Source organism: Vitis vinifera, chromosome 5, assembly GCF_030704535.1.
Source record: "Vitis vinifera cultivar Pinot Noir 40024 chromosome 5, ASM3070453v1".
Lineage (NCBI taxonomy): Eukaryota > Viridiplantae > Streptophyta > Magnoliopsida > Vitales > Vitaceae > Vitis > Vitis vinifera.
The window spans coordinates 25,348,711-25,376,437 of NC_081809.1; the positions used below are offsets into that span (position 1 = coordinate 25,348,711).

The 27,727-nt window shown below is 38.1% G+C and overlaps 2 protein-coding genes across 5 annotated transcripts; both read right to left on the minus strand.

Annotated features, from left to right (window-relative positions):
• Window positions 1-268: 268 nt before the first annotated feature.
• LOC100247589 (uncharacterized) lies at window positions 269-18,999 on the minus strand. 3 transcript variants are annotated; one of them, XM_010652369.3, is made up of 6 exons: window positions 18,775-18,992; window positions 11,056-11,130; window positions 5,613-5,646; window positions 2,800-4,612; window positions 1,683-1,776; window positions 269-1,338 (listed from the first exon to the last, which is right to left on the minus strand). In XM_010652369.3, the coding sequence occupies exons 1-6, from the start codon at window positions 18,852-18,854 to the stop codon at window positions 1,299-1,301; spliced, it is 2,136 nt and encodes a 711-aa protein (XP_010650671.1). In that variant the 5' UTR covers window positions 18,855-18,992; the 3' UTR covers window positions 269-1,298. The 3 variants fall into 3 exon arrangements, with proteins under 3 accessions (XP_010650671.1, XP_019075786.2, XP_059593172.1); XM_019220241.2 differs by lacking the exons at window positions 269-1,338; window positions 1,683-1,776 and having other exon boundaries at window positions 2,232-4,612; window positions 18,775-18,999; XM_059737189.1 differs by lacking the exons at window positions 269-1,338; window positions 1,683-1,776; window positions 18,775-18,992 and adding an exon at window positions 6,171-6,339 and having other exon boundaries at window positions 2,232-4,612; window positions 11,056-11,128.
• A 2,048-nt stretch (window positions 19,000-21,047) lies between these two features.
• LOC100252574 (uncharacterized GPI-anchored protein At1g61900) lies at window positions 21,048-27,621 on the minus strand. 2 transcript variants are annotated; one of them, XM_002273814.5, is made up of 8 exons: window positions 27,431-27,621; window positions 25,482-25,613; window positions 24,170-25,024; window positions 23,045-23,290; window positions 22,893-22,907; window positions 22,390-22,530; window positions 22,192-22,239; window positions 21,048-21,287 (listed from the first exon to the last, which is right to left on the minus strand). In XM_002273814.5, exons 2-8 carry the CDS (start codon window positions 25,513-25,515, stop codon window positions 21,214-21,216), a joined length of 1,413 nt encoding a protein of 470 aa, XP_002273850.1. In that variant the 5' UTR covers window positions 25,516-25,613; window positions 27,431-27,621; the 3' UTR covers window positions 21,048-21,213. The 2 variants fall into 2 exon arrangements, with proteins under 2 accessions (XP_002273850.1, XP_019075764.1); XM_019220219.2 differs by having other exon boundaries at window positions 25,482-25,628.
• Window positions 27,622-27,727: the final 106 nt, after the last annotated feature.

Genomic DNA, 27,727 nt, shown 5'->3' on the forward strand with positions numbered 1-27,727 from the left:
TGGCAGGCAAAGAATTTGATTTTGAGCTTTGCCGTTGCTGAAGCCGTTGTTGTTGATGAAAAGATTGAGTACCCAGAAAGGTTTTCAACAATATTTCCTGTAAAACAGAAGACCAGATGCATTTACAGCAAGAGGTAGTCTTAAATCCTGGACATGTAGGGAGACTCCAACCATCTTGAAGAAGCAAAATGGTATTGTATGGACAGGTTCTATTTTCTCTTTGATCTGAAGAGTGAATAATATCATTCAAGTTTAATAAGAAACAGAATTTCAAATATCAACCAAACGTAATTACTTCCATTACTTGAATCATGGTAAATAATATCATTCAGATTTGATGTGTGAGGTTCTTAAGATTTCTATGTACCAAGTACCAGAGATCAAATTTCAAGGAATAAAAACCTCCAGAACAGATTCACCAGCTAATCCAACATTTTTACAATGTAAGCCTATCAACCAAACCCTAGTTAGGACCAAATTGGTTCTTTGAAGGGGTTAAGGACTTGAAGAAGGCACCACTCATTAGCATTCTCATTTTCTCGCCATCTTTCCACTCTTAATCAAACAATCAAACACCATAAGACCTTTCGGTGCATGCAACACTACCATCAGCAGGTGTGCGGTTCCTAGTGAGCTTGATCCTTGGAAGTTGGATGTAGAAAAAGACACAGAAAAGCAAATCATGAGGTTATGTACATGCAAAACCTCATCAGCAGAGTTTCTTATTCCTAATGAGCTTGATCCTTCGATATCAGATGTAGAGAAGCCATGGAAAAAGTCCAACAAGTTCATATGGGCTTTTCTCGATAACCTCTTGTTCATTTCCTCCAGCAACCACATGACAGGGGCCACTTCCAGTCGGCTTAGTGAAGGAAACCTTGGCTGACTTGTGGAAGACCTCCCACAGGTTCACGATACCTAGATTGTTCTACACACAATTGCACATTTGAATGCAAGATGTTTGAACTGCTGAAGACAAGATAATATGCATTTCTGCTTCCCATTCTTAAGATACTTCAATTAGGGCCTCTAGTCATTATAATAAGCCAAGCAGCTGCAAGAGATCAGACCCCGACCTCAGAACAAATGGTCATGCCAACTCCCATGTTGAGGAGGGTGTGTTTGTTTTTTCACACACCCAAGATGCTGGGCTCTTTGCACGGTATCTCCCACACGTCCTCATCAGAACCAGATTGGAGAGGAAATTATACTTTGATCACTACAATAGCCTTTCCAGATACTCCTCTTGGCTAGTCAGGTATCACCCAGCAAAGCCATGAAAACATGCTAATGATGAACTACTGTAAGCCCATCAACTCCTTCACTTTCTCTATTTTACTGCAAGTATAAGCAGACAATGTAAATGATGGTAGATTAACAAAAAGATTTAAAATGGTCACTGTATTATTGTTTGATGACTTCAAGAAACCATCCATACTACAAGTCCTGTGAAGTGTGTCTATTTAACCTTGTCCCATGTTCCAGTTAATATGGTCAGTCGCCCTCTACATTGAACTCAATTAACCACAACTTCAAATCTAGTAAAATAAAAGATAAAAGTATTTGACGCCAAAACATACTAATTGAAATTTGAAATTAAGACCTTAGACAATATAAATGGACATATTAATACGAAAAATCAATACTACATGCAAAGCATCCAATTGGAAAAGCTTTAATACCTCTTAGGAAGTGAAGGCATTAGCTCTTCAACTACCTGAACCACAGCTGAACCATGCATATTATCCTCAGAGGAAGTTTGCTTTGTCTTTGCATCTGTACAAATTATCAAAATCATTTACATAATTACACAATAAAACAATTTAGACAGACCACTTTCAAAATTACAGAATCAAATAATGGCCTCTCTCCTTCCATGACTACTGGTCATACCAGAATCCTGAAATCAAAATTAGCTAGATGGATCATCCTGTAGTCTATAGTTTCCCCAGAACTTTTATATAGTTTTCCAAGTAAATGAACCATAACTCAGGTGCTCAGAGCCATGCTTGGTGCTTGCCTATGTGGGACAGTACTGTTGCATTATAATGACTTTTTGCATAAACTGATGTTACTACAACATGTGAGAAGAAATCCCAACTTTTTTTCACAATTTTCAGTTTGTTGAGTTTCTACTTTTCAGCATGGAAAAAGCATGAATCCACCATATCCCATCTATTTGGATTTGGCTACACAGTCTTTCATTGCAATCATAAATAATTTGGAATGAATTAATTAAACTTATGGCGGTTCTCCATCATGGAAAATCTTGCCAGCATTTTATAAACTTAATATGTCAGAGAGATTCAGAACTCCTTCACACCATAGTACATGCGTGCATGCCCCCCAATGAATCAACCTCAACTGCCAGGAGGGCAGGCAGTGGAGGTCCTGAAGTTTATTTTAAGCGCCACACTCAATAGTTGAACCCTTCCCTTTTTTTTTTTTGTTCCCGCAATTCTAGGAAGTTATTATAGGTCTAGTCACCACATTACCGGACTACTTTGTCTTCCCTCTCAAATGCTGGGATGGTCTTGTCCAGAAAACAGTTTAACTTGCAAAATTGCAAACAAGAACAAAAAAAATTGTTACAATGAGTGGGTCTAGTTCCACTGCACCTTTTAGTTATCCATCCCACATCCTTCATTTTGATGTTGATATGCATCTCACAATATGGAGTGGATAAACAAATGGAGTAGAAAAGACCCATGGATAAAATAATAGTTGCACAAATCCTTTTCCACTGTAGTTTATTTCCTAGTTTAACAAGGTGTGCTGAATAAAGAGTACTTTTAATACCTTGAGAATCTTCTGGAATTGACTTGTCACCTTTGAGATACAATTCGTCAATCCTGTCCAAATCTAAGCCATCCATCTGTGCAAACTCATATAATAGATGACCAATAAAGTTGTAAGCAACCATACTTGTTTCATCACAAATTTCTTGAACAGCAAGGAATCTGTTTCTTTTCTCACATTGCATATTATGCATGAATCTTGCCTGCATAAATTTTGCTTCTTCGCTTGAGAAATCCAAAGGGGAAAAATCAAGTGGATTTGCTGAATCAACTTTAGATTCTTGTCCCTCAGCATAAGTTCCAGCACCATTTCCTTTAGGCATAGATGCAAATGAAATGGAATCAACTGGTTCTACTTTAACCATACTTCTGTGGTACTGAGTTCCATCTTGATTTATTGGGCTATTCAGAAATTTAGATTCCCAACATGGAGAGGAACAGACATTTTCATTAACTACTGAGGTAGGTGACTTGTAATCAACTAGTTGTGCATGCCCTATACTTTCTGCTAGGTACTGAGTTCCATCTTGATTTATTTGGCTGTTCAGAAATTTAGATTCCCAACATGGAGACGAATAGACATTTTCATTAACTGCTGAGGTAGGCGACTTGTAATCGATTAGTTGTGTATGCCCTATACTTTCTGCTAGGCTATTTGAATTGTTGCAATCAAATCTACAACTCTTTGGGAGTCCCATCTGCTCATCATCGCCACCATCATCACTTTCTTCTAAATCTTCCACATATGCATCTGCATAGTCTTCATCAAACTCTTGCTCAGGAAGCAAGTCCCACATAATCTGCTTCATCTGAGCACTCACACCCAGTACACATTCTATCTCTTCTTCCTTTTCCTCTTTCGAAAGAAATCTAGGTGGAGTACCTTGAGAGCTTCTGTTAATAATAGCAATAGCATCTAATAAAGACTTTGGAATGGTGTCCATATCACTGCACTCAAAAAGATATTCAGTCAACAGTTTCTTTATTGCAAATCGCAAAGACCCGTTTGAGATTTCAGCACTTGGATCTAGCAAAAGTTGCAAGTTCTTCAGCATCGGAAATCTTATTTTATTTTCAATTAACCAAATGGCGTTTCTTATATCTTTCTGCAGTTCTTCTATCTCTGGTGAGAACTGAAGAAACTCCGTAGCAGAGGCATTCTGATGGCCAAATTCTAGATTCAATGATAGATCTCCAATGGCCATTGCTTTGGCCAATGGTTCTTGTAGCTCATCCCCATTACCAAGATCTGAAAGCATCTTCAAACTAGTTTTCCTCACTTGTTTTATTAAACCTTTCCGAGACCATCCTGATCTGTGAGGTTTTAACTGAAGCATGCCTGGAATGCCTCTAAGCCTCCTGTGCATTGCCATCAGGGCCTGAGAAGGCATGCTCTCAAGTCTTCCCAGTACCTTGGTAACTGCAGGATGATGAGACTGGAAGGTGATTCTCAAAGGAATTGGACAATTCTCTTGAAAATTATGTGGATCCTTCAGCAATTGATATATTTGTTTAGACACACTAATCTGGTGACTATTGGTACTCTGATTTCTAAGTACTTTTCGGAGGTGTTCTTTAATCACCCTTTTCATCTTTCTGCGAGTTTTGTCAAACTTCAATAAGCCTCCTGTAAGTATCTTAGCTAGAAGGTAAAGCCCATTGTTTGTCATATTATCAAGCAGGTTGGAAAGTACCCTTCCAATACTAAACAAATCAAACTGTTGTTCATTATCTTGGACTGCATGATGCTCTGTTTCAGCACTACATGCGCCAAAGCCTTTTTCAACAAAATTTTTAACAGTCTCATAGAATACCTGAAAAGAACAAGAAAAAATTGGCTAACTAAAAGGAGAGCATTAAGATGTGCAACATCATCTGAGTCTGTTTAAATCTAACAAGATATACATGCGGCCAGGCTGGAAAGATGGAGGAAGTTTAAAACTACCAATACCAATATTTTACCAAAGACATATACTATATATCCATTGGGTGCATTTCATCTGAGTCTGTGGGCAGGACTACTTTCATGAGTACCTTAGGTTACCCAATAAACTTGTCCAATAGAGAAACTTCTTTCTCCGAATGTTGATATTTAACTGTGTACAAATGGATTATGCCCCCTTGTACTTTTTAATAAAAGATTACATGTAAAAATATGGTTGGTATGTGTAAGAATTGAAAAAGGAAGCCATTTCTTGATCAAGCTTTGATCTACAGGCAAGTTAGAGGCACCTAAAGTAGAGGCAAGGTAGAGGAAAACCAAAAGCAAAGAGCCAAAGTCCACAAACATAGAAGCAGTGAAGAGAATGTTAAGATGTTAAGGGATTGAGAGGTTGATTCTTAAGGTTTTACAGGATAACATAATTGTTGTATGAAACCAACAAGTATTTTCAAATTTCACAGGTAATACAAAGTAGAAGATGACAAGGGGTTCTCATCAAATGGGCATGGGATAGAATGAGGAAAAAGAACTTAATGTTATTTTTCAAAATTCTTCACCTCCATTGTACCAATATTTAATATAGACTTATGTCATCACTGCAATGCCCAAAATTACCCTGACCAGAAAACTATGATACACAAATCAAGGTCTCTTGTGAAATTATTATCAAGATATCACAGCCAGACATGTTATATCTAAACAACAAATGGTAAAATTTTTGCATTTACAACTAAAGTGGGATATATTGCTAATTTGCTATTATCATTTTAAAGTTTAGACGGAATCATCTATATACAGCATAAGTACCCATCCTAGCCTTTTAACCATTCCACTAATATTTTTATTTTCTTAAAACAAAGGAAATAACTTACATCATCCTCCCGGAGCAATGATTCAGACAATGACCTGCAGGCACCAAAACCATCAGTCATAGTTGAATAAGGATAATCCAAAATTTTACAGATAAATCATAATATGTAGTGTTTTATTTTATAGAATAAATATATTAGGTAGTGTTGGAAAGTCAAGTCAAAAGTTAAATTTAAAAATCAATTCAAATTTAAATTGGACTCAATTCATTTATAATGAAGAAGACGAATCTGAATAATGTACAAACTTTGCTGATAAATATTAATATAAAAATATTTCAATAATGGATATTATTAATTATTGTTTCTAAATAGCATGCAAGGGTCAGAATTAAGTCAAAATTAAATTGCACACAACCATCCTCAAGATGAAATTAGGGAACATCTAAATCAGCTGTTCAGATATAATTAAAATAATCCACATCAAAAGGGTAGAAAACACAATTCATCCATAATTCTTATATCATACAGACAAATCAAGAATCTTTTTTATCTGCCTTCATGAATGAAGAAGGTAAATCCATGGTACCAAGACAATTTTGTGGGGGTTTTGGCAAACACCTGACTTGAATGCATTTGGGTCATCATCACTTGTATAGCAGAGGCAAAGGAAAAGATTCAGCCAGCCCTCCTTCCCTAGAAAATTATCAGTGGTCATTGGAAGGGCATCAACATCATTATTGATGAATTTCTGCAACATCCTTACCAATGAACTCAAGAAGAGTCAGACCTACAATTGAAATTTTGCAAAATCAAAAGCTTTTTATGGATTCCTGCAATTTTCAACAAGAGTGGGTTGAAATCCATGAGTTATGCACCTAGGGAACTCGAGCCTAAAGAAGAAAAAGAAGCGAAACAAAGAAGAAAAACACTAAAATTTGTTCTCTTAAAAAGCCAAGTTCTTCTATATTGCAATGTAGTTTGTGTGTGTAAACTTTTATACTTTTTTCACCATTTTTTTTTTTTTTTTAACTTTTGATAGGTACCTTCCTTTTTCTGCATGGAATCAAACCTGAAACCGCCCTAACTCAATCACATCTAAGCCAGGTCTCGGGGGCATAGTTTTCCTCCAAGTTATTTGTCTTTTATTTAGTGGCTAACAAACCCATAACAATTTTGGCCCAGCCCATGATGATATAACATCAACCCAGTTCTAGAATTAGCAAATTTCCTAGCATACTTTTTTTTTTGGTAGGCAGCAAATTTCCTAGCACACACCTAATAGACTAAATTCAAAGCAAAAGTAAAACTAAAATAAATTTTGAAAGTGTTACCAAAGCTAGACTTAAACAAATCAACCCCCTCATTTACGATATTTTTCTCTTGGATAAGTGCTTTTCTCATCCAAAGGCTCCACTCACCACAATCTCAATTGCTTCAGCTTTAGAGTAACTAAGGAGTTCAAGTGGCATTTCTACCTTCTATGCTGTGCAGTTTATTTTCTTATGTGGTTGCTTATATGTTCCCAGGACTTTCTGCTTTCCTTGTTGTCTCCAACAGGAATACTCTTCCTTCAGTATTGTATTATTTGCATTTTTACTTAATAATTAGTACTTCCTCTTTTGCTTTCCCATGTTCATAGCATGTGTGCTACCTTTTTCTTTTTTGATAAGAATAGCATGTGTGCTACTTCACTGGCTATTACTAAAAGGAATTATATTTCAGCTGCAGAAGATCACAATCACTATATTCCACATGATTCACACATTTGAGCAAGATGAAAACCATATTGCATGAGTATAGAATCTATCCATTGTTATGGATCTCATTTTGTAATATGAGGAAAACTGACTTTTATTGTCAGTTCAGAATTTGAGATATTAGAAGCGTTCAACATGGCAATAGAAACGGGTCATCTGTGACTTTGAAAAAATAGCACTACACACTGAATTAGTGGCAAAAGGCATTCTTTCAAAAAAGGGAATTTAGGATCCCAGTTCACCTATCTGGACCATGTACAATGCAACAGAATAAAAATCCACTAAACCTAACAATGCAAGTATATAATCTCCTTCATATTTGATATGTTAAAATAAACTACACATTAATGGGACCCACAATAGTTATTGCGTTTATTAGAGGCTGTATCATAAGAATCAATAAGACATTGCAGTCAAAGGGGGAAAAAGGATGTGGAAAGCACTTTTTTTAATCAAAAACAAACTATTGTTAATATGAATTTTAAGTACAAGCAAAGGATAAGAAATCCTCTAAAAATACAAAGGATGATTAAAAAAAAGAGGAAATAACTAAGAGCAGTAAGATATTTATACAAATCATGGATGAAACAATAACATACACAAAATATAGCAATAATGTACAACTAAAGGGGATAAAAAAAATCCTCTACAAAGGAAATCATCTCCCTGGCTTGACATTTAACGAATCAATTTGCATCTTCATCAGGTAAATGAGAGGGCCAAGAGAAGGAACAACCCAAGCTGCTAGCTAGATTTAGGATTTAATGGACCTACATCTCATACTTCCTTCCGATAACCTCTCTTCAACTTAAACACCCATGAGATCTCTACAGATCTCCCTCCACAAATAAATTGCTAAGATCCAAAGTCCTAGCCTGCAGTAAGCCCTCCGCAAGAGCTAAGATTCATTGATATAAATCTTATGCAGTTAGCTATACTAGTCGTTCATATTTTGAGAAATTGCATATGATCAAGACAACAATTATTGATCATGTGCAGAATACAGAGATGAAAGCTGTTTAAGGTTTTAGATGTCAGAGAAGCTTCCATAAAACAATGGACTGTTGAAGGGGGGAAATCTAAAGCAAACATGTTCCTTAGTTTAAAATGTTACAATATATTTCCTAAAAGATCAACTCATCAACCTCAAGTTGATAACCCAAAGTCGTGAAAGAAATAACCTAACTGCAACTATTATTACTCATAGCCAACATCAACAATATTTCATATTGGAACCATGAAGATCTTGGTCTTAGTAACAGCTAGGAGAATGCCTTGGGGGCACTATATTATTGTGAGAAGCTGCAGGAGGAATTCAAATGGGAAGAAATCCAACACACATGCCTCAATAATGTGTCTACTTATTATAGTAAATGTTCCACAGTATCATATATACTGGCCCTAGCTGTCGTATCTGATTTTTTTTTTTTTTTTATCAGACTGTCGTATCTGATTTTTCCATCAACACCTGATGAACCAGCACATCTATTTGCAACTCCTTTTTTCCTATATGCAACCAAGGATATGTGAAACAGTGCCTAGCAAAAATGGACACACGTATGTATATGCAAGAGGCACCAAAAAGGGAAAAAGAAACAGAAAACACAAAGACAAAACAGCCAAGCTCAAACCAACTATCTACATGTTAGGCTGTCTAAGAAGTTCAACAATGAAGAATTTTTCATTTCAATGGAGCTCTAGAAAAATTTAGAAGGGGATTTAATAAGGTTGTTTTCAATTTCTGATCAGAAGCTCTTCCTCATTGAAATTGTGGCCATAACACTCCCTCCATATGCACCAAAACAAGCAAAAGGGAGCCTTTCACCATGCTTTCTTCCGCACCTTATTCAAGCCCTGAACCTTCATCCCAATAGGAGATACTTTCACTGAATAAGGGAAAACCCACTGCAGCTCAAAAATTGCTAATAATTTGTCCCACAATTTTTTGGTTCTATCACAAGGATTAGAATGTCATTTTATACTTCTTCACTAACTTTACAAAGACTACATTAATTTGCCACTCCTTGAAAATATTAGCACACAGATTGACCAGGACTTTGTCTATTTAAACACAAGTTCAAGCTTGATTGGTGAAGAATCTTTGGCATCTTGCCTTTCCTCCTTTTTGACCTGATCATGGAGGGTTGGTCTCAATTGTTAGTTTTTTTTTTCTTCACAGTGATGCTAGAATTTCATAAATTTAAATTTCAGGCATATAGCTGTAATGAGGTTGAAATTGATGAGATCCTAGGCTAGTTGTAGTTTCAGTTGTCTATTAGTTCGATTCCTCTCTGACCAACAGGTCCAGTATTAGATTCCAGTGGCTTGCTCTCAGTGAGATCCGTATTCTACTTGTGTTAGCCTGCACCAACCATCTTCAAAAACTGGTGTTGTTAAGGAGCTAGGGCTGCAATGCAGGTCTGTTAGTAAGCGCATGGTCACCAAAGCTTGTTATTGAGAGTAAACATGGTCAACCAAAGCTTGTTATTGAGAGTAAAAACACTCTACCTAGGTCCTAGCCAAACCCAACATGAATTGTTTAGCTCAGTACAGCCTAGTGGTGGGGAGAATGAAAACAATATTTGGATAGAATAGCAAGCATAGACTTCTCAGTCTTCTCTTAAATTAGACAAAACTGGAGGAGCTTTTCTGAAGATAGCAGGAAAGAGACCAAAAAATTGTTTGAAAACCTTAACATTTAAAGGTTGAAGATTACAGCACCTGGGATTTGAAGCCCACATTTTAAGGTTTTTGGAAGTGCATTGAAAAGGAATAGCCTGCATGATGAGACTCACAAGAGACGTACTTGACAAGGGTTTACAAGAAGGTGTAGAACTTTTGAGGGGTTGATGTTATCTGCATTTTGGTAGGGGGAACACATACTATAACAAGAAGATCTTAGAAAAGCAAGTTACCATTCATGCTGCTACCTCAACTTCCACATTAATGTTCTTGCTTTGCAGGAGGAAAAATAAATAAAAGGAAACACCAATAGAGTGCCTCAAAATGCACCGGAAGTATACAACAGTCATCTTAAGGCTCAACCAAAAGAAAGGAAGGGCTCCAGAAAACAACAACACTCACCCACAACAAGAACCCAACCAATTACCAAAGCCGATATATGAGTAATAAGATTTGTTTTTATTTTCTCGTAATTTTCTACATTGAGAGTGCAAATTGCACAGATTTGATTCTTAATCACAACCATTTCATGCACAAATGCCAGGGTTAGGACCATATCCAGGTCACCTTTCCTAGGAACCAAATTTAGCAAGACCTCACTGCATAGTGGCCCTTTTTCAGTTTCTATTACAAGTTTAGTTAAAGGGAAAACATATGGATTCTATATCTCATATACAAATTTACATGTTTTATATCAGTGGATATCGATAAATTGCTGAATTAACCTGATGCTAGTACATGGCAATAGAAACAGGAACACCAGAAGAAACAGGATGATAATATTAGTTTCTTCTATTCTGTTGTTCTACGAGAAATTCTCTTCAACACTCTTATCTATTTATTTTTGTAATATGTATTACATGATTACAAATACCTCACTACCTTCCTTTTAAAATAGGCCTAAGCCCCAGGGCAACAAAGACCATTCTACATGTGTGTGTGTGTGTGTGAGAGAGAGAGAGAGGGCATATAGCTTTAATAGGAATACAGACAACAGATATCCCAACATCTTTCAAGCTATTAGTGTACAATTACAAAAGAAATTAACCAGTTAACCCACTTACCAATTTTTTATGAACTTTGATACTTTTAACTGCCTTCTTTTAGATTTGGATGTTTCATGGATTCCCATCAACCACCTGCATGAAATTTAGATGACAGTTTTTATTTATGAGCAAAAACCAAAAAGGAAATATCATGAATAAATTACAAACCAAATTGACAACCAATTCAAGAAAATATGTTATATGTCAGGTTGAGGCTATGCTAAACCTGCATCTGTGCCCCCATAAGGTGTAATTAGGAGTAATATTTTAATTCAATCTTCTTTGGTTCATATCCCCACATAAGACTTGTCAACATTCAAGACTTCAGTTATCTTGATTCATCAATGTTGAAATGGAAGAGAGAGAAAGACCTAGTGAGAGAGTGTGTGAGAACGATGGAGAAGAAAGCTGGTCCCAAGGTGCGAATGGGGACTCAGCGACTCATCTCCAGTCAGGGGGTAGGAAAAGGAGTTTTGGGATAGAATCCAAGACTTTTCTGGTCGAGACAGAGAAGAAGAAGGGCAGGATGCAAATCTTTATAGTGGAAAGAAAGGGAGATGTTTCCTCTTGGATCAAGTTGGGGCCGGCAAGTTTAGGGCCGCTCATTGAAGGCTTGGTCTCTTGTTCAAAGGACATGAGAACTGGCTATTGGGAGAAACGCTGGCAAGAGAAGGGGAGATTTTTCTCCTTAGTACGAGGCGAAAATAAGGGGGGATGTTTCCTTCGATTGGGGGTTATTGATAGGGCAAAGAACAGGTTCAGTATCTTTGTCCCCAAAGGCAGAGGAGCAAAAGGAGGTTGGGTCCTCTTGGCGGAGGCGCTGCGTGAGATGGAGTCTAGCCCAGGCGGGCAAGCGAGACAAGAGGACAAGGACAAATTTTGGGTACCCATGTTGGGAAAACCCTTTGCGGAGGTGGTCAAGCAAAAATGCAGCACCGGAGACGAGGTGGTTAGGGTGAAAGTGGATAACGGAGCTATAAGTGCGAATTTGGAGAAGTTGAACCAGTGCCTTGTCGGTTGCTGGACCCTAAGGCACGGAGAGGGGGAAGATTTAAGGAGCTGGGGGACCCAAATGTCAAAAGTGTGGGGATTAAAGGGCAATTTAGGCTTGGCCAAATTGAACGACGGAAAGGTATTATTGGAATTTGAGATGGTAAAAGAAGCCGAGAAAGCCCTAGCTGATGGGGAAATAGAGGTCAGCGGCTTCGTCATGCGACTGGAAAAATGGAGCCAAAGGACGGGATGTTTGTCGGAGGAAGAGAAAGAAGGAGAGGCCTGGGTAAGGATTGTGGGTCTTCCCATTTCTCTATGGAGTCGAGACATTCTGAGCAAGATAGGAAAGGGGTGTGGGGGTTTTGTGGATATAGATGAGAAAACGGAGAGGAAGGAGGAGCTACAGTGGGCTAGAATTCGGGTAAGGATAAATGGAGGGAAAATCCCTAAAATGGTGGAAATATGGGTTGAGAATCTGTGCTATTCCCTTTCTTTGTGGTGGGAGACGAGGCCGACGATGCGAGTGACGTCGACCGTCGAGAAAGGTAAACCCATCGGAGCAGATGAAGAGGTTGAGGGCGTCGGAGCAGATGGAGAGGTTGAGGGTGAGTTACAGCCACGCGAGGGAAAGCGCGTGAGGGAGGCCGAGGGAGGCTCGAGGCTCGAGGAGCAGTTGCAGACTGTGGATGGGACGCGAAGATTGACTCCTGGGTCGGGGCGGTCCACGGAGTGCTCTCGTGGGTTGGGTGCGCTGCAACTAAGGCCCAAGGGCGTGGGGATCATGCAGAGTGGGCCTTCAGAGATGGGCTTTGTGGTGAAGCCTCGTGGGTCGGAGGGTTTAAGCCCATCTTCTTCCTCTGTGGTCTCTTTTGGGCAAAAGGAGAAGGTGGATTCCAGACGGATTAAGGCCTGGAAGCCCACGGTGGACATAGGTCTGGTAGCAGATGGTCAAAGGCCAATGAGGGAGCCAAGTGACCATCTTGTTGAGGCCCAAAGCTGCGGCCCAAGCGCGGGAAGCCCAATCTATGAATGTTCTCTGTTTTGGGAAAAGGATGGGCTGCGGAGGCTGAGAGAGGCAGAGTCCTTCCACACAGAGCAAACGAAGACTGATCTCGCCCTTGTAGAGGAAGCAAAGAGGTACGTTCAGCCCGATTGCTTAATCCCTGAGCCTCCTCTTTCCCCTTCTTTTCTTTTTGGTCGGACTCCAGTGGGGGAGTTTTGCGACCTTTCTGGGCCTGGAAAGAAGCGTGATGAGGATGAAAATCCGCTCCAAATGATCATGGGATTGGAGTCCCCATTGAGAGAAGCTGGAGAATGTTGGGATTTGGTGGAGGTTAGCAAAAGCAGCACTGTTGATATTGGAAAGGATTTGGGCTCTGATCAAATAGTGCCACGAGTAAATAAGGCAGGGGGGGAGCTTAGCTGGGAGAACAGCGATTTGGCCAAGTTCAGTAATTTCCTGGGGTTTTCGACAGAAGGATTGGAGAAGGACATTATGGAATTTTTGGTTAAAATTCGGAAGAGAAGGGAAAGAGTCCATAGCAAGAACATTCTGGAGAAATCCAAATTTGAGAGGGAGTTGAAAAGATTAGAGTGCTCCATTAACTATGAAGGGGGGAAGAAGCAAAATGTTGGGGGGCAAGTAAGGGGGTGCCAAATTATGGAATTTAAATGAAGCTACGAATACTGAGTTGGAATGTCCGTGGGGCCAATGACAGCACCAAAAGAAGAGTCATTAAGGCAGTGATCAGAAGTCAGAGGGTGGATCTTTTTTGTCTTCAGGAGACCAAAATACAGACATTGTCGGAGGGCGTGGTGAGAAGCTTGGGTTCTGGTAGGTGGGCAAATTGGGAGGCTTTAGATGCTCTGGGCACTGCGGGAGGGATTCTGGTGTGTTGGGATAAGAGGTCTCTGGAGGTGATGGAGACAGAGGTGGGGAAATTCTCAGTCTTGTGTAGGATTAGGAATGTGAAAAATGGGATGACATGGATATTTACTGGGGTGTATGGTCCTTTCCCCAAAGAAGACAGGGATTGTCTGTGGGAAGAGCTAGGGGCAATTAGAAGCTTGTGGGAAGAGCCATGGTGTTTAGGGGGGGATTTCAATGTCATCTTGTCCCAGAGTGAAAGGAGTAGACAGGGAAGGTTGTTGAGGGCCATGAGAAGTTTTGCCCAAACTGTGGATGACTTAGAGCTCATTGATCTTCCTATGCAAGGGGGTATTGCCACTTGGAGTGGGGGAAGGAATAACCAATCCTGGGCAAGACTAGATAGGTTTTTGGTGACTCAGCAGTGGCTAGATATGTTCAGTGGGGTAGCCCAATGCAGAATGCATAGACCCACTTCCGACCACTTTCCTATTTTATTGATGGGTGGGGGGTTAAGGAGGGGCCCAACTCCGTTTAGATTCGAGAATATGCGGCTGAAAGTGGACGACTTTAAGGGTCTTCTCCGGGGGTGGTGGCAAGGGATTGAGGCAAGAGGTAGGGCCAGCTTCAGATTGGCCTACAAGATGAAGGTTGTGAAACAAAATATTAAAGTTTGGAATAGGGAGGTGTTTGGAAGGGTGGAAGTCAATAAAAATTCTGCCCTTCAGCAGCTGGAGTACTGGGATGGAGTGGAAAGTGAGAGGAGTCTGTCCATAGCTGAAGCTGAGCAGAAAAAAGAAGCCAAGGATGCATTTCATAAATGGGTGCTAATGGAGGAAATTCATTGGAGGCAGAAATCTAGGGAGCTGTGGCTAAAGGAAGGGGATAGGAATACCGGTTATTTTCATCGTATGGCCAATGCCCATCGTAGGAATAATTCTTTGGACAGGATTACAATTAATGGGGAGATGCTGACCGAGGATCAAGAGGTGAGAGAGGGGATAGTGAATGCTTTTCAGAAGTTACTCTCAGAGGAGCCGGGGTGGAGAGCGGATATTGAGGGCCTGCAGCTCAAACATCTTAATTCCCGGGAAGCTGAAAATTTGGAGGTGCCTTTCTCTGAGGAGGAAATTCATTTTGCACTAATGGAGATGAGGGGAGACAAAGCTCCAGGCCCGGACGGGTTCACAATGGCCTTTTGGCAAGACTGCTGGGATTTGGTGAAGGAGGAGGTGATGGACTTGTTTAAGGAATTCTTTGAGTATGGATCCTTTGCCAAGTCTCTTAATACCACCTTCTTGGTCCTTATTCCCAAGAAAGGAGGAGCTGATGACTTGGGGGACTTTAGGCCAATCAGTTTGCTTGGGAGTTTGTATAAACTTTTAGCCAAAGTCCTAGCAAATAGGCTAAAGAAAGTGCTGGATAGGGTGGTCTCAGTTGACCAAAATGCCTTTGTGAGAGGGAGACAGATTTTGGATGCTTCTCTAGTAGCTAATGAGGTGATTGATTATTGGTATAAAAGAAAAGAGAAAGGGTTGATATGTAAGTTGGACATCGAAAAAGCTTATGATAGTATCAATTGGAACTTCCTTATGAAGGTGCTTCGGAAGATGGGATTTGGGTCTCGGTGGATGGATTGGATGAGGTGGTGTATTTCTACCGCCAAATTCTCTATATTAATCAATGGGGTTCCAACTGGCTTCTTTTCGAATTCAAAGGGGTTGCGGCAAGGAGACCCCCTCTCTCCTTATCTTTTTGTATTGGGTATGGAAGTGCTTAGCACCATGATTAGACGAGCTGGTGAAGGGGGCTTTATTTCAGGCTGTAGGATGCGGGGGAGAGAGGGGGAAGAGCTGACTGTTTCGCACCTCCTCTTTGCTGACGACACTCTAATTTTCTGCAAAGCTAGAAGAGAGCAACTGTCCAATCTAAGCTGGATTTTGGTGTGGTTTGAGGCTGCCTCCGGCTTGAGAATTAATCTGGCTAAGAGTGTCCTTATTCCGGTGGGGGAAGTGGATGAGATGGAGGAGTTGGCGGCTGAGCTAGGTTGTAAATTGGGGGCTTTACCCACTGTTTATTTGGGGCTGCCCCTTGGAGCCAATCATAAAACCTCTTCTTCTTGGGATGGGGTGGAAGAGAGAATGAGAAGAAGACTTGCCCAGTGGAAAAGGCAATATATATCGAAGGGGGGTAGCATTACTCTTATTAAGAGCACTTTGGCCAGCATACCCATCTACCTCCTTTCACTTATTCGCATTCCTAAGGCTGTGGCAAAAAGGATTGAAAAAATCCAAAGAGATTTCTTGTGGGGGGGAGGAAGTGTGGAGGGGAAAGTTCATTTGATTAATTGGCAAGTGGTTTGCAGCCCTAAGGAGGAGGGGGGATTAGGCATCCGAAAGATAGATTTGTTGAACAAAACACTGTTGGGCAAATGGGTTTGGAGATATGCCTATGAGAAGGATAACCTATGGAAAAAGGCGATAGGGGTGAAATATGGTCAAGAGGGATGTGGGTGGAGGACTAAGGAAGTTTGTGGGCCTTATGGGGTGGGGTTGTGGAAGGAGATAATGAAGGAGGCTGATTGGTGTTGGGAGAGCATGGACCTTAAGGTTGGGAAGGGGAATAGAGTTTTGTTTTGAATGGATAAGTGGTGTGGCAATGAGGCGCTTTCTCAATCTTTTCCTCAGTTGTTTACTTTGGCGGGTCATAAGAATGCCAAAGTTTGCGAAGTGTGGGATTCTAGTCCGGGTCAAGGAGGTTGGAATCTCAGTCTGGCTAGAGATTTCAATGATTGGGAGATAGATCAGATAGGAGAAATGCTGAATCTTCTGAAGGATTTCAGGATTTCTCAGGAAGAGGACTCAGTGAGATGGAAGCGGGAAGGCAACGGCGTCTTTGGGGCCAAGGGGGCCTACAAAAGTTTGAGTGGCTACTCAATTGGTGCTTTTCCGAATAGACGCATTTGGATGGACAAGGTTCCAACAAAAGTGTCTTTTTTTGCTTGGGAGGCAACGTGGGGGAAGATCCTCACTTTGGATAAGCTTCAAAAAAGGGGATGGCAGCTCCCTAATCGGTGTTATTTATGCGGCTGCGAAGAGGAAAATGCGAATCATATTCTCTTACATTGTACAGTGGTTAAAACTATTTGGGAGATTACCCTTGTCATTGTTGGAGTTCAGTGGGTGTTCCCAGAGTCGGTTATAGAGGTGCTTCTTAGCTGGAGGGGTTCTTTTGTGGGAAAAAAAAGAAAAAAAATATGGAAGTCCATACCGCTGTGCATTTTTTGGACGGTTTGAAAGGAAAGGAATAGGATAGTATTCAGGGGAGGGTCTTTAGATATTCAGAAATTCAAGTATTCTTTTGTATGTAACTTGTGGAGTTGGGCTAAGGTGTACATTGGTGAGGAAACCTACTCACTGTTAGGTTTTTTGGAGTGGCTTGGGACCACTTGAGGGTGGGTGAGGCTGTTACCCTTTTTTTGTTGTTTTTCCAACCTCTTTTGGGGCTGTTCTGTATACCCCCTATATACATGCGGCTTTTTTAGCCTTTTCTAATATATTTGATTGTTTACCTATCAAAACAAAAACATTCAAGACTTCAGTTAATGTCCCTCTATGATAGAGAGAATGAAGCAATATTTTATGAGGTTGGGTTTTGCTGAAGGGAGTAGAGATCATGGTAGGGTGAAATAAAGTCTATACTACAAAGAACAAAATGGGTTTGGACCTTGGGAATGTAGCCTTGAGGAATAAAGCTTGGAAAATGTTTGTGGAGTTCTCTAGGGAAAACTTCCATGGATGGGACACCAATGTTGTAGTAACATGGCTGCACTGGTGTTGTGGACAGCAGTCTCCTAGTACTTCATGGATTTGATTAATACATTCATTTTTCAATTAGGGATGGTGTAAGATCCATTTCAAATAGGATCTGTGTTAAGGAGATTTTCCTTTTTATATTCAATGTCCCTAACTTTTTCTTGTGTCAAGGTCCAGTGTACTTTTCACTGAGACAGGCCAAACCTTTTTACATACCAAGCCACTCAGATTGTTTCTTCCCTGTTTTAAAATATTGGCCTAATCTTTGAGTTTCTTTTTATGCTCATTGTCTATTTTGTTCTCCTAAGCCAACAACTAATCCACACAATCAAATCACATATGTCCTATACAATGTTCTTAGGTGTTGATCTCAGTTCATATCAATTGCCCCCAACCCAACTACATACCAATTGATATCTCAGGAGTCAGGACAAGTTTAAATCTCTCAACGTGATTAACAAAATCTCACTGCCGTTGGATACAAATAATTAATGCATCACTACTTATTATCACATCACACTATTTATCGCTTACACATTTGCAAATGTATACCGATACCAACCATACTTGTTTCAACATATCAAGATATCACCATTGCTAGTCATTTTCATTAACCCAGTTTTTCACTTGTGATCTTATATATACAAGGCAATAATCAATATGAGATATCTCACCAGCAACTAAGATACTCGCAAAATGCTAAATTTTTGTACCTTTCCCATCTCTCCATCTAAAACTACCTATCTCCACAACGCAATTTGGTGACGGCACCCATGAAATATAAAAATCAAATTGCAACCACATTCAAAAGATAAGTTGGAATACAGGAAATAAAATTGCAAAGATATTCAAACAAATTAATTCAAATATTTAAAAAAGAAAATGCAAAAAAATTCAAACAAATGAATTCGAATACAACCATGATGTTTCACACAAAAAAAAATCAAATTGTGAACACAATGAAACAAATGCACGCGAATCCAGAAAGAAAGTTGCAAAAACATTCAAACAAACAAAGTCGAATACAAAAACAGATTTCGAGGAAGATTAGGAAATTGTGACCTCCTTTTGCATTTCAGCTCCTCCTCTCCCTCCTCTATACGTGAAAACAACGATTCCCAATCCGTTCCATAGAACTCCATCTTTTCTCGCAAAATCCAGAGAGAGAATGACAGAATTTAAAGAGAGATATTGCTAGGGCTAGGGTTTAAGGCAGAGGAGAGGTTTAGGATGGCGTTTCAACTTTCAACATCTATTGATTTCCAATTAAAAACAAGAATTAAGATATTTGTAATAAGTATAAATTTATTGGGGAATTTTTTATTTTCAATTTTATAATTCTATCAAGTATTTGATGAAATTTGTAATAAGTAAAAAATTAATGGGGACATTTTCTATTTTTTATTTTTTTATGAAATTTATATAATAAAAAAAATATAATTTAAAATTTCAATTTTGTAATTTTATCAAGTATAAGTATATAATAAAATTTTTGAGTTCTTAAATTAAAAATATTTTTAAAACAACCACATAATTATACATTTATATAATTACTTATAAATAAAATAATAATAAATTATATATAAAATAAAAAAAAAAAACTCTTAAAAACTAATTTTAAAAAGATAATAAATTTTAAAATTTTGAAATATATAAAAAAAATTGCTCCTTCAAATTTAAAATTTATAAAATTGATTTTTAAAAACAATTTTATATAATTTTTAAAAACAATTCTTTATCATTTTATAATTTTTAAAATTTTAAATAAAAGAATAAATAATATAATTTTAAAAGTAACGTATAAATAACATATGCACAGCACCTTTCAATCAATTTTATATAATTTTTAAAAACAATTCTTTATCATTTTATAATTTTTAAAATTTTAAATAAAAGAACAAATAATATAATTTTAAAAGTACCGTCTAAATAACATATGCACATTCAAGCACCTTTCAATCACACTAAACATTTTTGCATTAGTATTTCTCTAATTCAATTCCAATCTTAACTTACTTAAGTCATGTTTGGTTAATCAAATATAACATAAAATATGATAAATATATATATATATATATATATATATATATATATATTATCTCATCACTTATCATGTCCTATATCTATCCAAACATTAGATAGGATAATACATTTTTTTTTCATTTCTTCTATATAATATATATTAATCTTATATTAAGATATGGAATATGTATATTTCATGTATTACAAATTTATTTTTCATCAATTTTTTAATTTTTTATATACTCATTTTACAAAATAAAATTATTTTATTATAAATTAAATTTATGATTAAAATCATGAATTTCATTAAATATAAGAGAATTTTCATTTTTTCTAAATAAAAAACAATCCAATGCGATATAAGACTTAACTTTTAAAGATTAAAGAAAATGAAGGATTCAATCCAACCATGCCTATCAAACATTTTAAGCTAATTAGAATATCATATCCATAACATATATCTTTTGTTTTTTTTTTTTTTCTATAACCATGTGTCCATGCTAGCCTACGTGCACCTTGACTAATCCCACAAAACCCTAAAGTTAAGACGCGAGTAAATCCTCCAATGACCTTCAGGGGATTGGAACTGATGACCATTAGAGAGCAAACCCAAAACCAGACCGCTACCCCTCATCAATCAAATGTAGCCTTAACTCATTCAAACCTTGTCCAAGCCAATCAAATTCAATTCCGGCCCTAACTCATCCAAACCTTGTCCACAACAATCAAAACCTTGGATTAAGGTCAAGCGAAAGAAAACACCTTAAACCCTAATCACAAGATTAGCAATAATCCGTTTAAACCTTGTCCACACCAACCCAAACTTCGACTTGGCCATGGGAAAGACCCGCCCAAGCTGCACCCTAGAGGAAACAAATAAATGCCAACCAAAGCTTACCAACATTATTTGTATGCAAGCAAATTGGATCAAAAAATGGTCATATAATCCATATCCTCAGTACCAGGATTGAGCCCATATCACCAAGGGCTTCCTCCCCAGGCATTCTATTATCAGAATATATGAATTGAAAATATGCACATCCTGATGGTACAATTTGCTCAGCGTCTCACCATAAGTGAACATTCTCAAGTTTCCCACTTCCATAGTCTGGTGATATAGGCCATTTTCAGAAGAAAAAAAAAAGGTTCACCAACATGATCTGCAACAAAAACCCTATATTCATTAGCAACTAGCTTCAGTCCATGCACCTACTGTCGGTCCAACCTGAATGAAAATCTTTGAGATTTTTTTTTCTTTACACCAAACCTCCGCATGGCTGGAAATCACAAACCAAATCTTTTCTGGGAACAAGTTTGAGCAACAAAACGAATCAAGAATAAATAAGCCGGAAAAAAGTAAGTGCTACTATACATGCGAGAAGGACTACTCCAAAAAAGATATACACGAATCTGGCCACACAAAGTAAGTCTCCAAAACCCCACTAATCCAAACTGGCTCCACCCTCAAGCTAAATCTCTTCAGCACAACAGTGTACTGAGAACAAAAAACAAAAAAATGGATACAAGGAATTTCAGCCGACCACCATCACAGCCTGCAGCAGAGTGTAACATGGAAACGTCAACCATTTTGTCTTGAAACAAAAGAAGGAAGAAGAGACGAGAAACAGTCTAAATTGTTGGAACTGCTTGAATCTAGCAGTCTGCAACAGTAAATGGTGTCCAAATAGAAGACAAATTGTAACAACAAATGTTTGTCAATACAGCAAAGGACTCCTGCTTTGTTGATTTCGTGCTCTAGTGTTGGGTTGAGGAGGCATGTGTTATTTTGTAATAGAAACTAACTATGCACCACCCATGAGATCTAAGTAAGACATCTCTAGTGTTTGTCATGTTGGAAAATTAAAAGCACTCCAGCTTTGTTGATTCTGTGTTCAAGCGTTCGGTTGAGGGGTCGTGTTTTCTTTTGTTTCACAAGCCATTTGAACACATAAATCCATTATTTGAATGAAATTGTACAAGACAACAAAAAATAAAATGCATTCCATTGTACACACACAAATGGTCTTCATCAAAACCAATGGTTAAAATGGAAAGATGATCTCACATCTGGAAAATGCATAATACAGAAAAGGCACTTGGGATCAATGGTAAGAATGGATTCCCAAAACCTCACTCAATTTAATGCCTATATCATTATGTTATAGCAGCTTAAATGCCATGTAAAACAGTAATAATTGATCTCATTTCCACAGGATATCAGAAGGCTGCCTCTCAAAAAACATGCCTTTGACATGTACTGCTTATTTTTGGCAAAAAGAAAATCTAGCTTTCTCTTAGCAATGACAATTTCATTGCACCACATCAAATAGATTGACCCTGTTGTGTTTTGGTTCTCTATTTTATGCATTTAGATTTGATAGAGTTTGCTTTTCTAAAAATGGAAAAAAAATTGATAGATTGAGAAAGCTAAAAATTGCACTAGGTAATGTTACAGACCAGAATTTCCTGAAGTCTGCGATGTTGGTAGAGCAGGCAGTGACATCTCTGCAAATTTTGATAAGTGATCAGTAAGAAATGTACATTGAAACAAACTTGTAATGATAGCACTTCAAAGATAAAAACCATAAGTTTATTTGATCTAATATAACAACAAATGAGGAAATGAACAAAAATGATTCTTTGTCAATCAGTTACCCGGAGCACAAAGAGACAAGGACGAAATTGAGGTCGATGAAGGCCATGGAGCTGCAATATTATCACTCAAGTCACACGTAAAGCTGAAGCCTGTTGAATTGTCAAAGTCCACATCTGCAGGCAAGCTTCGAAGTAGACATCCTGCATTTAAACCTGACCACAGTTCATTTCTTCTACAGACCCAAACAAATATTTAATTTGGCATACACTAAAACATGGCATTTTCAAAGGAGTTACTGGATTTTAAGCAAGGGGAATGAGGGAATGGACAATCTTTTTTTTCACATAAATACTCTTCAAAGCGTGTGAAGCTATTAGGAGTACTTTAGGAAGAAGATGAATTGGCATGGTAACAACCAAGAAGAATTTGGAGATTTGCTTCATTTTTATCAGTCAGTACAGATAAGGATAATGCCTACAAGACTACCACTATGATTAATAATACTCAAACAGGCTTTTAAGGAAATACTAAATAAAAAGGGAGAAGGAATCGAAAATCAAACCTTGTTGTCCATATGCTGCCAGATGTTAAAGTACCGAGCACAACAACAGAAGGTGACAAAAAACAGAGCAAGAAAAAACATATCAGATAAGCTAAGGGAATGAGTCTCAATAAAAGATTTGAAGGATAAAAATTATAACCAAAAACATGTACCTTGAAGACTAAAATCTTTCAGATCAACATCACAAAGCTCATAAATATTTGTCATGACCCCACCTTTTTGCAACATGGAGCCAAACATTGTTGCGCACATTATTGCTTGTCTATTTGTGATTAACATTTGTTTCTGTATCCCCGCAATGTATGTATTTAATGAGCTACAGCAGGAAGGACTTGGTGCAGCAATGTTACGGCATGCTTTAATCACATCCGTAGGCTGGCTAAAATTCAGAGGGCAAACTGCATGTGCAAAGCTTGCCTCAGTAAGGAACTATTCAGAAAAAGGACTAACGAATGTCAAAATAGTAAGAGATATAAAATAGGACATAATACATTTGATGCTGTAATGTGAGCCTGTTTAGGGGGAAAAGAAAGTTTAGGCACACAAATTGGGGTACACAACAAGAAGGTTAATTTGCTAGTATTCTCCTTGTCCAGGTAAAGATCATTCGAATCCTCATCTAGAAAATGGAAAAGAAAATGATCGGCTTTCACTGATCCTTACTAGATTGTATAACATCTACCTCAATTATAAGAAGCAATAAATGAAAAGTCCAAGAACTTGGTTCAGAAGTAAAGCCAGCCAACATCTCCAAACCTCAAAACTAGCCACCTCATGAACAGTAAGCAAAATGATGGGTGTGAAGTTTTAGTCTACAAAATTGGATACCATCTTCAACAAGGACTATAGCCAATGGAACTGTTAAATAATCCAGGAAATGTACCTCTAGATAAAATTGACACTGATGAACACCGGCTAGTCTAATATTTGAAAGCTACATGGGAAAATGGATAGGTGGTGCATATATAACAAGGGAAAAGCCATATAGTTTTATAAATGTTGACAGGAGTATGATACTAGGGGCAGATTCATTTGCTTACATGAGAATTTCTTCAGGAAGAACCAGCTTCATTATATTCATAGAAACTTTCAAACATGAACATTGATGAATTAATGATACATACCATCAACAACCAATATAGTTGACGACATAATGATGCATGTCTAATGACCTTCGTATACATTTTTACATTATTTTTATTTTTACAGAAAAATAACATTAAAGATGCTCACAAGTAAGGATACAAGCAAAAAGCATACAAAACTAAACACCATACCTTTGTTAACTTTGCAGGCAGACAATATTCGAAATGTAGTATTTGCAGCATCTGATGAGAGTTTTCTAGAAAGCCATGAAGATACCACTCCCTTACAATCATTAAGAACGTCAACATGACTAGTTTCCCCTAATATATTTTTATTGTCACTCATCACTGAATGTCTTACTGAGATCTGAACTGCAGCATCCATAATTGCGGGCCGGCAAACTGGCCTACAGCACTCTTTAAGAGGATCAACAGTGCTGCAGGCCTCCAATAATTTGCTTGTATTTACTGTTTTTTCAAAGGTACTTACATCCTTTATAGGACAAGACCCACCCGTAAGGTTTGATGACTTCACAGAGCAAATTGTAGGTATTGTACTGTTTGCTCCTCTGCTGGCTAATATACTAATAATATCTGAAAAACAATCATTAGCCATTCCATCTTGCAAAACTAATTTATCAGAATTGGTGCTGTAGTAACCCTGAAAGATGTGGAGTAAACTACTAAACTGTGGACAACATATTACATTTCCGACAAGAGATGCCAAAGGTAGAGAACAATCAGATGCTGTTTTGTTCAAGATACTTGAAATAGCAGAGAAATTTACAGGGCATTTCCCTGTCAAGACTGGCTCATATGTAGCCGGAAAGGATGGATACATTGGTGGAAAAGATTCTGTAGGAGATGGAAGATGTGGAAAAACAGCAGGTGATATTTCTATGGGTTCAAAGAGATCAGTATTAGGTGGTTTTGCTAGCTCAGTCGTGGAAGATACATGACTATACTCAACAAGTGTCAGCAGTCCCACTACATCTTGGAAACTGGATAACCAGATGGTGAATAAAAAGAACTGGCCGCACAAAGAACCTGCAACCAGATATGACCATTTCTTCAGTGTTTGCATATCCCATGAATCAAAAGAAAATAATGCACAGGGTGCAATCAATAGGTAACAGAGTGTGCACACATCTCTAGAAGAGAGAGAGAGAGAGAGAAAGGGAGGGGGAGCACATACAAACGCCTAATCCATTAAAGAAATAATTAACTGTACATCCAGCAAAATAAAATAAAAAACTGCAATTTGAACTAATGTGGTAACTGGTTTGCAGATTTGGTAAGGTCATAGGTATCAGATCACAGTAACCGCTAATGCATGCAACCAGCAAAGACCATGGATCACAGATAAAACAATTCCATATAAGTAACAAAGGCAGCCTATTTTGACAAGGCAACACCTTAACATAATGTCAGTTTCTCCCCTTGCCCTTTTGAAATAATGCTTGGTAAAGTGGGAACTTTTTGTTAATAAATGCCAATAACTTACCCTTATGACGAGTAATGATCTGTAGACAGTCCATAGTTCCACTAACCCTTTGGCAACATTGAGATCCACAAAATAAAGCCCTATGCTCCTTGGCTGTATGTCCAAAAACAGCTCACAGCAACATACCAACACCTGTGCCAGCTTCAGCTATGAGAAAAGAAGGAATTTGTGTCTCGGGAAAAGCCATTGGAAAAAAAGAGCAAATAAAACCACTTCTGACAAGAGCAAAGTATAGATTGAGTAGTGTAAAAGGAGCAGTGGTAAAAGAAGCTCATTTCAAATAAACAATTAAATCTATAAAGATGACCACTACCAGGCTGCCTCTAACATGATTATTTAACTAGACACAAGCTGGCGCGTCTACCATTGCTGATAAGACAAGAGAGTTTAAAATGAAAGGACAGAACCAAAAACACGATGCTTTCTAAAGCTAAGCTAAGCTATTCAATCCAACCTAAATCACAATGAAGTTTGAAGTAAATGTTTTTTATGGTTTCGTCTTTGCAAAACCTCCTTCAAACCACATAAGCCCCTCTAATGATTTTAGTAGCTGGATTGGTTAAAATCCTAAATAGTATGATCAAAATTACTCTTTGTTTTCAGAAGTGTTGCGATTTCCAGTGTTCTAGTAGCAATATAACCAGTATCTATCATCTAATTTTGTGTTTTACTCCCCTAATAAGACTTTTTGCAATTCAATTAAGAATCCAACTTTATACATGCACAATATTCTCTTATTGGAACATTTTTTCTATGTACAGTCTTCCTATAATTCTTCTATTGAGCATCATAAGCCCATATTCTTTGTTCCAGAAAAAAGAATTACCCAAAAAAACCTGTGAACCATTTTCAGGATGTAAGAACTACATTCCATTCTGTTAAGTAAATTGAATTACTGCAGACGTGGCTGAAAATATTTGCAGTAGCTAGTTTTACCATAAAAAGAAACAATGGAAAAAAGCTGGTACTGAAAGATAATAGCATTGACCCAGATCAGACACATCAAGACTTAGAACCTGAGAAACACCCTGTTTGACTGCCGAGAAAATAAAGGAACTTCAACTACTCCACTAATAAGGACCCAATACAACAAAAATCCCCCATTAGCCTTAGCTTGACAAAATTACCTGCCACACTTGTGTTTAGTTTTCTCTACTTATTTTTTTTTCTGGTAAGCCAACAATACAAAAGGTTCTAACTACTCTTTTCTTTCATTTTCCACCGTTTTTAAGCAACCAGGGGGAAAGTAAACTAAAAAAAAAACATAATAGCATAACACTCAAAACCTGCAAAAAAAAAAAAACTAGATCAAACCCTTGTTCAGACCACTTGGTATAAATGATAAACCACCAATGATGGAACAAAAACAAAAACACTTGATTAGCATAAACGATTTCTTCTAAACCCCTGTGTGACTGCAGACAAAACTGAGAGAACAAACAAACCAACAATGATAACAAAAATCCAATTCTTGCTGTTTGTATCATCAGAGCTTCCAGAAATGAAACCAGCAAAAATAGAAAGAAATGGGAAAATAAAAACTAGAAACCAAGACTCAGAAATGTCAGTTTCGATAACTTCCCAGATTTTCCCGTCAACCAAACAGATTGATGATGCATTTTCATGAAAACGCAACTGAGTTGAACCCAGAAATATTTTTCTGGCTAGGATTAAAAAAAAGAAAGAAAAAAATCAAAACCCAACACCCGGAATGTTAATTTCTACAATTTTCCCTGCATTTTCTCGGCAACCAAACAGATTTGATGATGCATTTTCATGGACACTCGCCTCAAGACGTTGAACCCATAAACCATTTTCCAGGTGGGGTTAAAAAGGAGAAAAGAAATAAAGAAAAACCCAAGACCCAGAACGCTAGTTTCCAGAACTTTACCACATTTTCTCGCCAACCAAACAGATTTGATGATGTACTTTTTTCCCAGGGAACGTACCTGAAGATGGGGAGCCCAGAAACCATTTTTCAAGGGGAGAAGGTGAGATCATGCCGTGGGAGGTGGTTTCCGAAACCCTAAGTTGGTGACTCGGTGACTGACTCAGTGTGGACTCAGGTGTGTGAGAGGTCAGAGGTGAGATTGTGTGTTGTTCAGTGTATGAACACTGAGACAGATAAACCCCAAGTGGGGTAACTCTACTTTCCCCTTTTGGTTCTTGTCCATGGTGAAGTGAAATTCACGGCTCTGATCTTGCCACGTCGTCATTTTGGGAAAAAGATTGTGGGTCCCATCCAA

Bases quoted from the DNA above. Each gene is read 5' to 3' on its own strand.
- LOC100247589 (XM_019220241.2), bottom strand. From the start codon at position 18,854: ATGGAGTTCTATGGAACGGATTGGGAATCGTTGTTTTCACGTATAGAG. The intron at 5,647-11,055 runs GTAAGTGGGTTA...TGGTGCCTGCAG, and splicing joins TCAAAGTTCATAAAAAATTG to GTCATTGTCTGAATCATTGC. The intron at 4,613-5,612 runs GTAAGTTATTTC...TGTTCTTTTCAG, and splicing joins CATTGCTCCGGGAGGATGAT to GTATTCTATGAGACTGTTAA.
- LOC100252574 (XM_002273814.5), bottom strand. From the start codon at position 25,515: ATGGACTGTCTACAGATCATTACTCGTCATAAGG. The intron at 25,025-25,481 runs GTAAGTTATTGG...ATCTGGTTGCAG, and splicing joins GATCATTACTCGTCATAAGG to GTTCTTTGTGCGGCCAGTTC. The intron at 22,240-22,389 runs GTAACTGATTGA...CAAAATTTGCAG, and splicing joins CTTGTCTCTTTGTGCTCCGG to AGATGTCACTGCCTGCTCTA.